The sequence below is a fragment of the Etheostoma spectabile genome, chromosome 4 (genome assembly GCF_008692095.1).
Source record: "Etheostoma spectabile isolate EspeVRDwgs_2016 chromosome 4, UIUC_Espe_1.0, whole genome shotgun sequence".
NCBI lineage: Eukaryota > Metazoa > Chordata > Actinopteri > Perciformes > Percidae > Etheostoma > Etheostoma spectabile.
Genome location: NC_045736.1, coordinates 18,012,978 through 18,027,764, shown reverse-complemented (window position 1 = coordinate 18,027,764; position 14,787 = coordinate 18,012,978). Strand labels below are relative to the sequence as shown.

Sequence of the window (14,787 nt, the reverse complement as noted above, 5' to 3'; positions counted from 1 at the left end):
CAGGAGAAATGACTGCTTGTGAAAAGGCTCCTCAGCATGAAAAAGGAACCCAGGTGAGCAGCTTTAGCGCCACCTACTGAGTGTTTTATGCCCCATCTCTGTGTTATGGATCCCACGTAACTTCTAGCCAAGTCCCGTCCTACAAAGCAGGCTGATTGGTTGGGTTTAGGCATTGACCTCGAGTAGTTAAGGTTAGAATAGCAGATTGGTCAGGGGATAGGACCTGAACAAATTGGGTTAGGGTACCTAGTGTAAGCATGGCCAATAGTAGCATCAGATATGCTACTGAAGGGCAAGTTTTGCCTAGACTTTGCATGGGTTCTGTAATAACCCCTCGTTTCTCTCCTTGGTTCTAAATGTCTTGAAGAAATGTGAGCAGATTGTTGTTAGGATACAAGTAGTAACAAATCAGTTTCTTATGACAAATTTATGATTAAAAAATTTGATCTGTGTCACTCAAAGATGAATACTTACACTGTAAAGTCTCAGATATCAACAGGATGTGTACTCATGCAGAATATGTGAGGATAGTCCATTCTGCTCGTATCAAAGCGTCATGTTGCTGGTATGCAGTTTAGAAATTGACTTAATGACTCTTCATGTTGCATGTCTCGGCTTGCTGTAGTTGCTTTTTATTTGCTTTGACTAAAGCCTCTGAGTTGGGACTCAGATTTCTCAGTGCCAAGTCTTCGGTCCTTGGTTCCAGGTAAACTGATGAGATCTTGAAGCATAAAGACAAGCTTAGGGGTAATGTGTTATCTTTAGACAGACCCAGGATAATGATCAACCCATTTCCAGTCTTCATGCTAAGCTAGGCAGACCGACAGCTGGCTTCATATTTAGGGTTACAATAAGAGATGCGAGTGGTATTAATCTTCTCATGTAACTTTCCGCCAGAAAGCGATTAAGTGTATTTCCAAAAATGTAAAACTGTTGCTTTAAATTACCATTGGCTGCAAAACAACAAGGTGAAGTTATTTCAAGTGGACATAAAAAGGCCACCCATTGTAATATCAGATTATTCCACTTGTACAGTAGGATGTACCTTAATATCAGAAAATAGCTGTAATGTAAAATACATAACACAAGGAGAGATCCAGTTATTTGACTTGGCACTGATACAAATTTGAGGTAAGATGGAAATGGTAGAAAACAGTTTAATCAGTAAAAACAGGAAGCGGCAGAGTCAACGAGAAAATTCTCTGATGGGATACCAGAGTTGATATGATTGACCTGGTAGTGTTGTTTGTCATGGCATGGAATACTATACATTAAATTCATATGGTTTGTAAAATGGCATCCACAAATATCACATTAATTTGACTAAAAGTAGTAAGTAAGATATTTCTCTCTGAAGATCAAGAGCAATTCCTTTAAACAGGTTCTGAGTGTGTTTGAAAGAAGTTTTACATATTTAATTACATTTAAAGATATGTCCTAGATTCATTTACAGGCCCCTCTGTACAGTAAAAACGGATTACACCTCAAAAAGTATTACAGCACAATTTCGCATTATTTTACAAATGACAAAATCTCTGAAGTTAATCTATAAAATACAGCTGTTAAGAACTCAAATGAATGCGTTCATCCCTCCAGATAAAAAACAAACAAAACCCGAGAGCGCTTTTAATGTCCATACAAAATGTGCTCTGTGATTTACAAAAAAAAATTTATCAAAAGTCCATTTGAGTCCTTTTTTGGGTCAGCACATGCAGGTATGCCCCCTCGGAGGCTGAGAAAGTCTTCAGTCTGTTGCCTCTGGAAAACATCTTACGTTAATGAGAAATAGCCTATACGGAGCATCCATTAACAGGCAGCGAATCTTTCCTCGTTTTCAAGTTTAGAAATCCATGAAGGCTCAGACAGGCTCAAACTTCAGTAACATAAGTAGGCAAACCAGGAAGTCATCACAAAGTAGTTAATGCATTAAAAAGCAATTTCCCTGAATGTTTGCAAGTCTACGACTAAATGACCCACCCAAAAAAAAACATGACCTCTTTATTGTTCCACAGTCTTCAAAACAAAATATATATATATCCTGGAACAAAACAATAAAAGAATCAACCGCCAACAAATCTGGGCAGTAAATTAAAAAAGTGCATTGTTTCAAGTATGTAAACAAATGATTTCTTTAAAGGAGAGTGAGACTCGATCTGTCGTGTGCGTGAGCCTGGGCCAGTGCAGTGACTCTGAGGTTTGGCACACATGTAGAACACACGCACGGCACGCACACGCACGCACGCACCACGCACGCACGCACGCACGACACGCACGCACGCACGCACGCACGCACGCACGACGACGCACGCACACGCACGCACGCACGCCGCACGCACGCACGCACGCAGCACCCCACGCACGCACGCACGCACGCACACCACACACACACACACACACACACACACACACACACACAACACACACACACACAACACACACACACACACACACACACACACACACACACCACACACACACACACACACACACACCTTCAGAGGATCATGATGACGAGGGGGAATTCCTTCTTTTTCCACATTTGTTTTTTTAAGGAGAGGTCCGGTGCTTCCTGTTTGCAGTCAGTGTTGAAGAAGGAGGCTCTATGACCTGCAAAGACACACCCCTCCATCAGCGTGGTCACATGGAAGTGTTGCAGTTGCTGCTGGGAAAACAGGGTGGAGCATGGAGGAGGAGGAGGAGGTGGGTGGGTGGATTCAGCATGGATGAAGAGGAATGTGACACAAATGCAGCACAACACAAGCAAGAATCAAAAGAAAAGTAAAAAAAAAAGAGACAGACAGACAGACAGAGTGAGGGGTGACAGATGCTAAAAGGATGCACCAATCTGAAGACAGTGATCCTGATTGTTTTGAATGAGGATCAGAGCTTCATGGGATAAAATTAAAGAATAAAAATCTATGATTTTTGGAAAGAGAAGGGGCAAAGAAGGTGGATTAGTAAATTGTATTTGTAAATAAGTCCTGCTGTGTGTGTATGTGTATATATATATGTGTGAATATGTATGTGTGTGTGTGTATATATATATATATATATATATATATATATATACATACATACATACATACACACACACGTTAATACTCAAGTCTTAAAATAATTTAGCATTAATGTAAAAATATGCATTTTCTTGTCCTAACCTGACGTGGGCCTCTATGACTGTGTCTTCAGAAAGTCTCTCGCTATACTTTATACTACCACTCATTTGCAGTAGGTCATACAGCAGCTAAGCTTTAATTTCATTGTGAGCCATCATTTTCTTCATATTGGACAAGCATCTGCAGCTTAAAGTGGGGTAAACTCCACCATCCTCCTCCTTTATTTTACTCTGAACAAGGACATTAGAGTTGTGCCAAGCATTCATCAGCTGTGAAACAAAAATGAAAAACTAGAGCTGCATGGCCACGACGAAGCAAAGGATTAAACGTGTATGTGCTAAATGAGCAGTGAGTTTAAAATAGATCAAATTCAGATGGATGGACGTACCAGCTGTTGTAGTAGTCAACCCTACGCACTTTGTTCTTAAAATAGCCATTCATGTTGCGTTATCACTCAGAACAACACTTAGATTCACTGTTTTGTCCAGTTAAATAATAGCGTCATTAAAACTGTTAGGGTCCGTCCACACTGACATTCACACTAAGGAGTAATGGCAGGATGGGCGCTGTCTTCATTTGGCTTAATATTTAACATTATTAGGTGGAAATGAAAACAACAATCACTGAGGACAACAACACAAATCTTAGTTTGACGTAGACAGTTGAACAAAACACTGCATGACTTGGGTGACACTACACTGGACACAATAACACGTAGAAGACACTTGTTTCTCATTCTTACTACTAATATCTTTCTCTGACTTTATAGGTCTTAGCTTGTCTTAATACTCACTCTGATCCTGACGAGTCACCATCCACTGTCCCTGCCTTAATGCTCATGGCGACGCCGTTCAGCTGCTCTGGCAGGCTGGTTTTAGCCAGTCCGGCTCGACCTTCACTAGAAAATGATCCCTGCGGAGACGCCGTGCTAGGGGCATTTTCACAAAGTTCATTATGGATGCGATTGAGACCATTTCTCTCTACAATTGGAGAAAGCTGCTTCTTCTTTAGGATCCCTGCAGAGGAAACACAAGATGTGATGACTCAGCGATAGACGTGTGGGGAAAAACAGTGATTCGTTCATATTCACTCTTAGAACATTTGTTTTAAAATAAAATAAAATAGTATAATCACCCCCCCCCCGCTGTTTCACTTGTGTCGTCTTGAAAAATTACAAAGAGACTTGATTTATGTAAATTTATCAAAAATTGAATTACAATCTCAACAATATGTTTAACAATAACTTGTACATAATCTCCTTCAGGTGTTTGCATCAGGCTGGACTTTACCTTTGTGAGGGTGGGTGTAGATGTTTGGCAGACTGGGCAGCAGCACCGTCATGGCGTCCTGCTGCGTCCGGTCGTCCGATAACGTGCGGGTGCCGCAGCCGAGACTTAGCTCCGGATTGGCCAGAGTGTCCGGCTTCAGTCTGTCTGTACCTGCGAGCTCGCCGTCACTCACTACTCCTGTGTAATCCCCATGCCAGTACATTTTACTCAAACTGTTGTCTGAAAAACAGAAACAAAGAATAAATTAAATGTAAGAAAAATACATGTAACTCAGTCACCGTTATGTACTAAATCCTTATAGTTTTATATGGGATTAACCTAAAGATGTGGTTGACATGGGTTAACTCTCCACTTGTGTGTCAATGAACATATGTGTCAATAAAATGTATCATTGTTTCGGAATGTGAATGAATGAATGAATCCAAATGATTTGAAGAGTCTTTGAGGATTTGCAGAAAGTGTTGATAATCTATGAGAGGAACAAAGTGGGGCTGGGTTCAGATGAACTTCTGTACCATGTGGTTGTGGTCTCTTGGCAACATTAGATGCCAGGTTTTCCCAGCATTCCTCTGGTGGGAGTGGACCCTCCTCGTCCTCGCTGTCAGAGGAGTGTGTGGAGGCGTAGGATCCGCTCTGGTCGTCCTCTAGAGACAAGTCGCTGTCTGAGTCGCTGTCACGATCTGCACACAGACGGAGAGGAGAGGTTGATGTAGTCATACTTTGCATTGCAGTTGAGATAAATAAGACTCACTTAATGATAGTTATACCTTCCAGGTGCTCTTTAGTTTCATGCAAGAGCGACGCATGGTCGTTCAGAGCGATGTGCGCCTGGCTGTTACTCAACCCATCGTCCCTGAAAAGACAGAAGAAGTCAGTGTACAGCTGCTCCTGGCACTCGTGTAATGCAGCATATTAATCTTTATTTTAAAATGTTGTTTTTGAACCTGAGGACAAACGGCACGTAGCTCTGCTGGCTCTTGCCGCTCTGCATGGTGCCATTTAGAGACACGCTGGAGTCTCCGAAGGGAAGGTGGTACAACCTGCCGTCCATGTAGTTTGTGTTGCATTTGTAGCCCTGAAGATACAGAGATGAAAGGAAAGATCAGCGTTTTAAGAATAAAAAGAATTAAAGGCAGTATGTTTTTTTTCCTGTGATCTTGTGCGGTTGAGCTGCTGATAAAAACACTAAGGATTGCTCAAAAGAAGAGGATTGTTTTTATTCTGTATTTTTCTTTTTGTCAACAACTCCCATGAAAACACTAAATCCAACAAAGTTTATAAACCCCTCTCAAAAACTGACTTCTCAAGCATGTCTGTGTATCTCAGCATATGGAATCAAAAAAAGGTCATAATAACTTGAAATGTTTTAAACAAACAATTTGAAATTTTAAAACCGGTCAATAAAATATGCTTTAATTTTTAAAAAAGCTGCAGATTAATGCACTAGTGAGTATTTACGACTGTCCCTATAGTGACAGAGACAACAATGAAGCTCTGTGGTACAGAGGAATACGATATTTCAGCCTTTGGCTACATAGGCAGAACTTGTTAGTGGGACCTGTTCATTGTTGCTGTTGGTCTTGGGATTTAACAACTGCAAGGAGAATATTGGCAGCGTTATACTTTAAGGTGGAAATGATATCTTGACACATTTATTTACACTTGACACTCGGTCGTTTCACCTTAATTTATGACAGCTGCCGTATCAATAATATCTGTAATCTTAACTGACCGATGTAACCATTTTTGTGTTTGTAGGAAAGCTCCCAACATGTAACTGAGCTGAGTTTTGAATTCCCAGAGAGTATCTGACTGAATGGAGTGTTTTCTCAAAGTCTGCGCAATGGACTCACAGAGGATTTGGATTTGATCATATGATCCGGACGCTTGCGGCTGCAGCAGTATTTCATGGCATTCCTTGCTTCCTTATTGAAGACAATGCGGAAGAAGAAAACAAATGGACCCTGTGGTTGGATGACAGAAGAAGGAAGGTCAGGAAAAAAGACAAATCAACCATTCAAATAGTTTCAGAAGGAAATAGAGGGCTCACCTGCACACAATTGAAGCCAGCGAACAGGTAGTGGAAGATGATCATGTCGCTGTTGACTGAGAGGAGCGCCAGAAAGCAAGTGACTGAAACCAGGAGGAGAACACCACCTGCAGTCTTCAGGCCTGAGCTGGAGAGTCACATGAGAAATCAGTGATCAGGTGACTGAAACATTTCTACGAATTCAATGATCTGAAGATAGAGCGTGATGATAAGCGACCAGAAGCCAACATTGGGAGTGCAGTAAAATGAGACAGAGCAGCACATTGTGTTGTGAAGAGCTGTGATCAGAAACATGAACTTTGAGCAACAAAGTAAACTTCCAAAATGCCATTTAGTATGTACCTGTTTTATATAGTCTATGGTATCTACCCATATCATTACATATAACATTAGAGCTAGCCTTAGCTTACTTTGCATATGGTTAGCCTAGCCATTCAGTCTGACTAATCCATAACAGAAATTTTGAGCCAACTAAATGTTTTATTATATTTGGCATGTTTAACTTATTTGTAGAACACAATCACACATTACATCATACTCCATGTCTATAACATTAACCAGGCATACTGTGCATATGAATGGCATATTATGTATTATTCACCATAAATACTTTGAATAAGTAACCGGTTGATACTGTTTTATCGTGGCCAAAGCAGTTTACTACTCGCATAGATATGATTTGCATAGACGTCGGGATATTTTCTCACTATGATCTATCTTCCAATAGTCTGAACAATGTAAGGCCTATGTATTGATTACACCTACTAGCCTATAGTTTAACTGTAAATTCCATTATTGACGTGAATCTACAGAAGCAGGTTACTAAATGATTGAATTAGATTTTTATTATTATTTTGTCATCCATAAACAATATGTTCAGCCCAAACAGACAATTATTTAGAAAAAGAGAGTTTAGAAACCAGAGTAGCATCTTAAATGAGAAAGTAAAGGCTACTAAACAAATAAATCCTGACAGTATTCAAATTCAAATCTGATAACAGAGGAAGGATTACTGTCCTCAAATGTGCAACTACAAGACCATGAACTAAATAATTTAATTTAAATTTCTGTTATGGATTAGTCAACAAAACAAAAAATAGATAATAATAAAGACAAACGCTTCTTTGCCCGTTACACCTCCATGCTTCCTGTAACGATAGCTGTCAATCACGGTAGGGGCGTCAGTGGGTGAGATCACATTTAACCAATATATGGCCAGTGCCTCCTTGGTTTCTGCTCACCAAAGTGTCAAAAGTCAGTTTCACACGCAAGCAGAAATCCACTTCGAGGGCAGAGTGACCTGTAGAGCGTGTATTTCCCTCCAACGCTCGCACAGCAGACAATCTCTTGCATGTGGTGGCTGCTTTGTGCGCTTGCTGAATAGTTTTTTTTTACACTTGCAGCTACCATCTCTGGGTTGTTGATTTGGTAACGAAGACTAATATCTGCGCGTGTTAAATAATATACTTGTTTTTATCACTCGGGAGATATGACATAAACCTGATGTCAAAAGGATGTTTACCATTTACTGTAGTGTAGAGGACTCTCACACCACCTCAAAGTAGACCAAGGTCAAGTATGAACACCGTAGGTCAAGTATGACCGCCTGGTGACTGAGTGTATGTGAACGCAGCCTATACATGACCCTTTAAAATGTAAAAGCATAAGACAGGCCACACTGTGTGACTGTGTAACTGAACAGCCTGTTGTGCTCTTTTGTGGAACGATTATTCTCATAATTGATTGATTGTTTAATTTATGAAATGTCAAATGAAAATAAAAAAAATACCTTGAATAGGCCAAAGGGACGTCTTGCATTGTATTCAGTTTACTATCATATGTGACATAGAGAAGCAGCTATCCTGCCTTTAGAAGCTAGAACTTGAGAATGTGCAGCATTTAGTCCTTATTTTTGCTTGAAAAATAACAGACCATTTTAGGATTATCAAAACTAGCTGCTAATTATTTTTTAGTCAACTGACTTTTGATTAATTTACTCCTTCTTAATGTTAGCTTCTCTGTAATGTCTTCCAGTCAGTCCAACAGGGACAGATTATTGAGCTACTTTTAGAGCGGATCGAAGGAAAGGTTTGATCAGATCATCAGTTTTAAATGCTGATAGAAATTCATTGACATTCACTGACATCCAGAAATTGAAGAGTTAGGCGAGTATTACTAGTTTGATTTGAAAGTTGCCAATTTCAGGCTGGGAATTTCCTTCCACTAGTGCCTAAATACAAATATTTAAGCAGAATAACTTTTGAGCATGTAAACAGTGTTTATATTTGATTAAAACGTTGGGACACTCACACACGAGACTCTTTCTTCTCACTGCTGTGGTGTCTGAGTGAGCAGGAGGCTCTTGACGACAGGATGTATAGGAAGACGTTCATCTGTGGACACAATATCAAACATAGCAGGAGTGTGTGAGAGCAAACATCAACGTAATCTTTCTGTCAGAATATTTTCTATATTTTCTTTACACACTCAACTGAACAGTGACAGGTGTGTTCACTAAAACAACATCTGTAGTGCCAATCAACACACTTCTATTGCTTCCTTTTCTGCATTTAAAGGTTAAATCAATGTTTTTGTTTCCATCTTGTTTTGTATTGTATTAGTACCTGTCAGCCAATATGAATTTAACTGCCAAACAACACAGATGCACACTGCTGTTGTCACGTGCATTAATAAATGATAAAACTGTTTCAGTGGCAGGCTTCTGCAGGGACTCACCGACACCACCATGGCGATGGGTCCAGCAAAGCTCCAGATGAGAGTGTCGTACATAGACAGCCAACAGAAGTCGGGGTTACCGTAGCCTTCAGGGTCCAGTCCTACTGCCAGACCTGCACACAAACCAAGAAAGCCTTTTTCTGTCAGGAGGAGATGGTTCAGCTGAAGTGGTCGGATGATTAAAGCAGCAATTTTCAAAATAAAATAACACTGAGCCCCAATTTGGCATTTTTCACTACAGTTAGGAGATAGATAACATTTCACTGGAAGACGTCTCACATTTTAACTGTAATTTTCATCTTGCCATGATCACGTATATTGCTCTATAAGACTGCGAGCATGTTTGATAACAATTGATCAGTACATCCAAGATGCAACCAGTGAAGTCAGCTCGCTGATAAAAAAAACATTAACAAACTATGTGGTCAGAAAATTAAGCCCACAAGAAAAACCATATGCACACGTAGACATCAAAAAAAGTACTGTGTGAATATAGATATTACTTACAATTAGCACCAACTCATTAGAAATGTATTAATATCATGAACAAAATCAAACAGGGAAGTAATGTGTCATAATGCAACTTCATAAGTATGAAACCATGTATTCTTATTATTTAATCACCATTTATTGTTTTTTTAATAATTTTTCTCTCTTTTTTTCTTCTACGATACAATACAAAATACTTTATAAATCACCCGGGAGGGAAACTGAGTGCCACCATACATATAGGACAGACAACCGGTGAGAACTGTTTATTGTTTGTTTACTGTCTATTTTCTGAAACTTCATTTGTAAAATTAAGTTTCGCACACTGCTTTGAGTAAATAAAATGAATAAAACAATTGTGGGAAAAAAGATGAACCATTTTCATCTATATTTCCATAGCTTTTTAAGTTTTCAAATAGAGTTTTATAACTGGCACAATAGTGCTAAGAATCAAGTTGTGGCCTGGAATGCTGCTTAAAGATACTACAAAATATAAATTGGATCAAGAAACTCATCGGGATTCTCCTCTGTACAGCAGGTACATTTTTTGTGATATTATGAAGGTACGGACCTGTGATGAAGGCCGGCACTCCCCAGCCAATCAGGTAGTAGAATCTCATGGGTCCATAGTTAATGTCTCGCACTTCGCTTATCATGCGGTAGACGTGCAGCCCCTCCAGGAAGAGCCAGGAGAAAGTGCAGAGGTAGAAGAAGTGCAGCAGGATGGCGATGACTGTGCACACAAACTGCAGAGAGATGAAGAAGGAGAAACAGAGAGAGGTGACTAAAACATGAAGAGCTGAGGTGAAAATCGTATTAATGAATTAATGAAATCAATAAAAAAAAAAACACAATGGATTACCGGGTTGTCTGCCTGGTTGATGCCCAGGATGAAGATGAGCTCGGAGAGGAAGAGAGCTACGCCTCCATTGTTGATAATACTCGTCTTGTTGCACTGCATGGCTCTCAGACAGAGGAGGAAAATCGTGGTGAGGAAGAGAAAGCCCAACGTGACTCCCACTGTACTCCACGTCAGGATTTTGATTGGCAGAATCTCTCCGTTCTGACGCAAACACCACAATTGGAAGAGGAAAGTTTGAGTTAGAGAACAGAGTGATGATATCTGTGGTTTTATTGAAGTAAAAAGGTTTCATGTCACTCACCTCTCTCCTGGAGATGTCCATGAGCACAGCAAAGCTGGTCATGTGATAACACTGACAGCTGATGTGGGTGCTGTTTCTGAAAACCACCTCGCAGCCCTTCGCCGACCAGCCGCCGCTCCCGGCACTGACATAAAACACAAAGAGCAGAGGACGATGTGGGAATAACACAACTTCATACAGTTTTCAGTTTGATCATCAACACTACTGTGTGTTGTTAAACTCACAGTATGGTGTGGTTCCAGAAGACACAGATAGGTTTGGAGCGCTCCTCAGTGGTAACCAGGCGGAACTGCACAGTGATGGGTTTGTCCAGCGTGTGCTGCAGCAGCTCGTCGTTGTCATGTACAGTGATACTGACCACCGGTGTGTTGATGACCGGACGTTTTGGCACCCTAGTAAAAATGAAAAAAAATTGCACAATTAAAGACATAAATTGGTTCCTACAGAAGATTTGAATCTTCAAAAAACAGTCACAAAACATACCTGTGAAGTTTCCTTTTTAGCCGCCTAGGTACTGTCATTTAAGTGAGTTTTACTCAAACAACAGTGAATAGTGTTGGGGACAATTTTCAGCAGTAGATAAATACATATTTAGTGATCTAGTGAGTATTTACAGCAACAAGATGATGCATGTGGGACTGAAAATTAACTACAGTGCCCATGTTCATATTAACAAAGGAACATGTGACCTACTGTGGTAACAGTGTGGCTCACTGATGGGTTTTTAATTTTTTGGATGACAATAGAAGTCTATGGCATAAAGGAATCACCTGTAACATTTTCTTCATACACAAACAATACTTGTTAATTTTAGATAAAGGTTTCCCTTTCAATCTAAGATACTAGTTAAAAAACAATTCAACAAGTCAAACCAGTTGGCTAAATATTTTTGATTCAACGTAATCAAAGTACACTATTTTTTTTAACAAAGCTCTTCATTTGGACCTTGTGGATGATTCTAAGGGAAATCCTGATCATAATGTAAAAAACGTTATTTCCAGTCACAGTGCTTCCTGTTATAGCTTTATTAATTGCTCTTACCGCAGACTTCTCTTGTCAGGATCATAGCTCTCTGGTAACAGCGAGGCCAGGCTGTGGAAGATAATCACACTGGCGATGGCGTCCTGCTGGCTGTCCTCAGGGTGCCGTCTCTTCCTATTGGCTGATCGGTTTCTCAGTGAGGCTTCTGGGAAGACATCCAAGTGTCTGTGGCCCTTAGTGTCCACAGGTGGTTGGAAAACTGAGTCGGGCAGCGTGACAGCCGTCTCCAGGTCCACAGGACGAGGGCCCCTCAGGGACTGATAGCGCGGGAGTTTGGCTCCGGCAAAATTCATCTTTTTCAGACGATCCACAGAGATGACTGCAGAGAAAAACAGGCACAGAGCTCTGCTGATGAAAAAGCATGTCTCCTTTTGTCAGAGAATCGGAGCCCTAAAACTGTATATATTAAGTCCAAAAAAATATCAGATTGAACCATAAAAATGACCACGTCATTACAGTACTGATAGGAGGGAAGGTATTACTTTTTCTTGATTAACACTATTAGAGCCAAAACGATTAGTCAATCGATTAGTCAATGGGCAGAGGATATTATTAATCATTTAAGGCATTTTACAAGTAAAAGTGTCAAACAGTCCGGAATTCGTGCTTCTCACATGTAAAGATTTATGGCTTGTCTTTGTCTTTTGTGACAATAAACGGAATATCTTTGGGTTTTGGACCGTGGGTCACACAAAACAAGACATGTTTAATCGATTAATTGAAAATAATCATCAGACTCATAAATAGTGAAAATAATCATTTGTTTAAGCTCTGAACACTATGTTTCACTGTAAATAACTTTAAGGATTGCTTCCCGCTGTTGCTGAATGGTTAGATTTAATAACAGACATTTCCTTTGACTAATAATTATCAAGAGGATTTCTATCTTCTAAGTTTGATCTATTTTTTTAATTTATGTAAAAAAAGAAACAATATTATTATAGGATATTAATATTCATACTATTTTTACTGTAATAATGTGCTGCCCTATTTATATTGTATTCATATTGGATTGGATTTGTACTTTAATTTGTTTGTTTATTTGTCTTATGAGCCCAGAAAAATAAAATAAAAATCATTTTACAAAATTACAAAACAGCATATTCCCATAATGAACTATAAATCTCAAACTGCACTGTAATACTGTTGTGAGATATGGATTCCCAGTAAAGAAGCTCCATAGTTGTAGTGGTTGTCAGCATGTCACAGCTCACTGGTAAAACGCTCACCTATGTGTGGTGTGACGATGGTGAAGGGGCTGAGGTAGGTCTTCCTCATGTTCTGTGCCAGTGTGTTTGCGTATTCCTCGTAGTGGCGCAGCAGTACCGCCGTGCCGCCCTCCGAGTGCTGGATCAGCTCCCAGTGTGTCCGTGTGTCAGGAGACAGGATGGCGCTGCCCACACGGACCAGATTCTGTCAGAAAACAGCGAGAGTTCAGTGTGACAGGATGCCACAGCAGAGAGTGAAATGAAGTGTGATGTATTCCCTGCAGATACAGCATGAACGGCTGTGAAGTCTGGCTTCCTGTTTATTCACCAATTTATTTACTGCAGAAAATGCAACAATCTATTGTTTTTATTAAGTTTCATGCTGTGTTGCAACGTTCCCAGGAGAGATGTACAGCATGTTGTTGTTCACCTCAGTGAAGTGGACGTCCTGTGTAGCTGTGAGGTTGAAGCCCTGCTGGTTGCTCTCGTGCTGCAGCAGACTCTGTGTGAGACGATAAGCTACTTTCACATCGCTGCCATAGTACTTCTCTGTGTGCATGGTGGCATTGGCCAACATGGCTGCAGTCTGCTGAACACGTCCAGAGTCCAGGAATGATGCGTTACGGGAGAACTTTTCGGCCTGGGGGGAAGGGAAGGAAAACACAACCATTTAGTATCTTATTAATGCTTCATTAGTAAAACATATTTTAACCAGACTGAAATACCTCCACAACAATCCCATAAACAACTGGATCTTAAACATAAATGTTAGAGCCCTTAAGCTATGCTCAGACCAAAAAAAGCAATTTTCCACAGGGTTGTGCGACGGTGGGGGTGTCACTGAGTCCATGTGTGTGACATCTTGTTTATATTTCACAATTACTGTTTTCCATCAGATTGTTTATAGATCTCGATGTTTCTGACTGCACTTGAAAGCAGCTTTATTTAACAGGAGAGAGAGAAAGAAAAGAGACAAGTGAGACATAGAGAGTGCTTTGTTGTTGCAGGAAACATTCAGCTGTTACACAAACTCCCATGTAGTTCAGTGCTTGTGTTTCGTTTTACAACCTTCTCATGGCAGCCATAGATTAGTGATGTTTCTCGTTTACTGTATGGGATTCTCACACCACCTCCACTACAGCTTAAAACACACTGACAAAACTGATCGCTGGATACATGATTGGTCACCACAACATGACGTGGGGTTGCATTTTTCTCCAAAAGTTGAGTTAGTCTCATCTTTTCGCCCCAGGCCCGCTGCATCTTTTTGAGTGTTCTCGTGCAGCAAACCCCACCGCAGCATAAACGCACTACCCCCATTCAAAATGAATGGAAAGACCTGCATGATTTGCCGGACCGTCTGACGGCCGACGCAGGCTGTGTGATTGAGGCCTTAGTCTTGCTTAAATCCTCGTCTGCCTCTGCACCCTCACGAATGAGGATGTTATCGTGGGAATTGCAGGGTTAATTTTAAAACTGCCAGAGAGAGAAGTTACGTACCAGAGCTTTCAGCTTGTTGAAGGTAACAGAGGTGCAGTTGAAGAGATTGGGAAGCAGCCAGCCCTTGTGCTCATCACAGTGGCGGATTGCTGTGCCTGAGAAGGAGGAGAGAAAGAGAGAGAGTTATCACATGAGAAGTGGGGAATAGGCTGCTGCTCAGAGAGGGCTTGAGGCAAGTTTCATACAATGCCATTA

At 40.5% G+C, this 14,787-nt stretch overlaps 1 protein-coding gene across 4 annotated transcripts in view; it reads right to left on the bottom strand.

The window, feature by feature from the left end:
• Positions 1-1,137: 1,137 nt before the first annotated feature.
• celsr2 (cadherin, EGF LAG seven-pass G-type receptor 2) overlaps positions 1,138-14,787 on the bottom strand; it is a 63,180-nt gene continuing 49,530 nt past the window's right edge. The window contains exons 17-34 of one of the 4 annotated variants that reach the window (XM_032513216.1): positions 14,593-14,687; positions 13,523-13,732; positions 13,114-13,297; positions 11,885-12,203; positions 11,068-11,235; positions 10,844-10,967; positions 10,543-10,743; positions 10,252-10,426; positions 9,192-9,304; positions 8,766-8,848; positions 6,456-6,582; positions 6,259-6,369; positions 5,350-5,480; positions 5,173-5,258; positions 4,921-5,085; positions 4,406-4,624; positions 3,910-4,132; positions 1,138-2,916 (exon numbers count right to left, since the gene is read on the bottom strand). In XM_032513216.1, coding sequence (XP_032369107.1) covers positions 2,889-2,916; positions 3,910-4,132; positions 4,406-4,624; positions 4,921-5,085; positions 5,173-5,258; positions 5,350-5,480; positions 6,259-6,369; positions 6,456-6,582; positions 8,766-8,848; positions 9,192-9,304; positions 10,252-10,426; positions 10,543-10,743; positions 10,844-10,967; positions 11,068-11,235; positions 11,885-12,203; positions 13,114-13,297; positions 13,523-13,732; positions 14,593-14,687 — 2,762 coding nt within the window. In that variant the 3' untranslated portion in view covers positions 1,138-2,888. The remainder of the gene's footprint in view (positions 2,917-3,909; positions 4,133-4,405; positions 4,625-4,920; positions 5,086-5,172; positions 5,259-5,349; positions 5,481-6,258; positions 6,370-6,455; positions 6,583-8,765; positions 8,849-9,191; positions 9,305-10,251; positions 10,427-10,542; positions 10,744-10,843; positions 10,968-11,067; positions 11,236-11,884; positions 12,204-13,113; positions 13,298-13,522; positions 13,733-14,592; positions 14,688-14,787) is intronic. The other 3 variants (XM_032513217.1, XM_032513219.1, XM_032513220.1) reach the window with 3 other exon arrangements.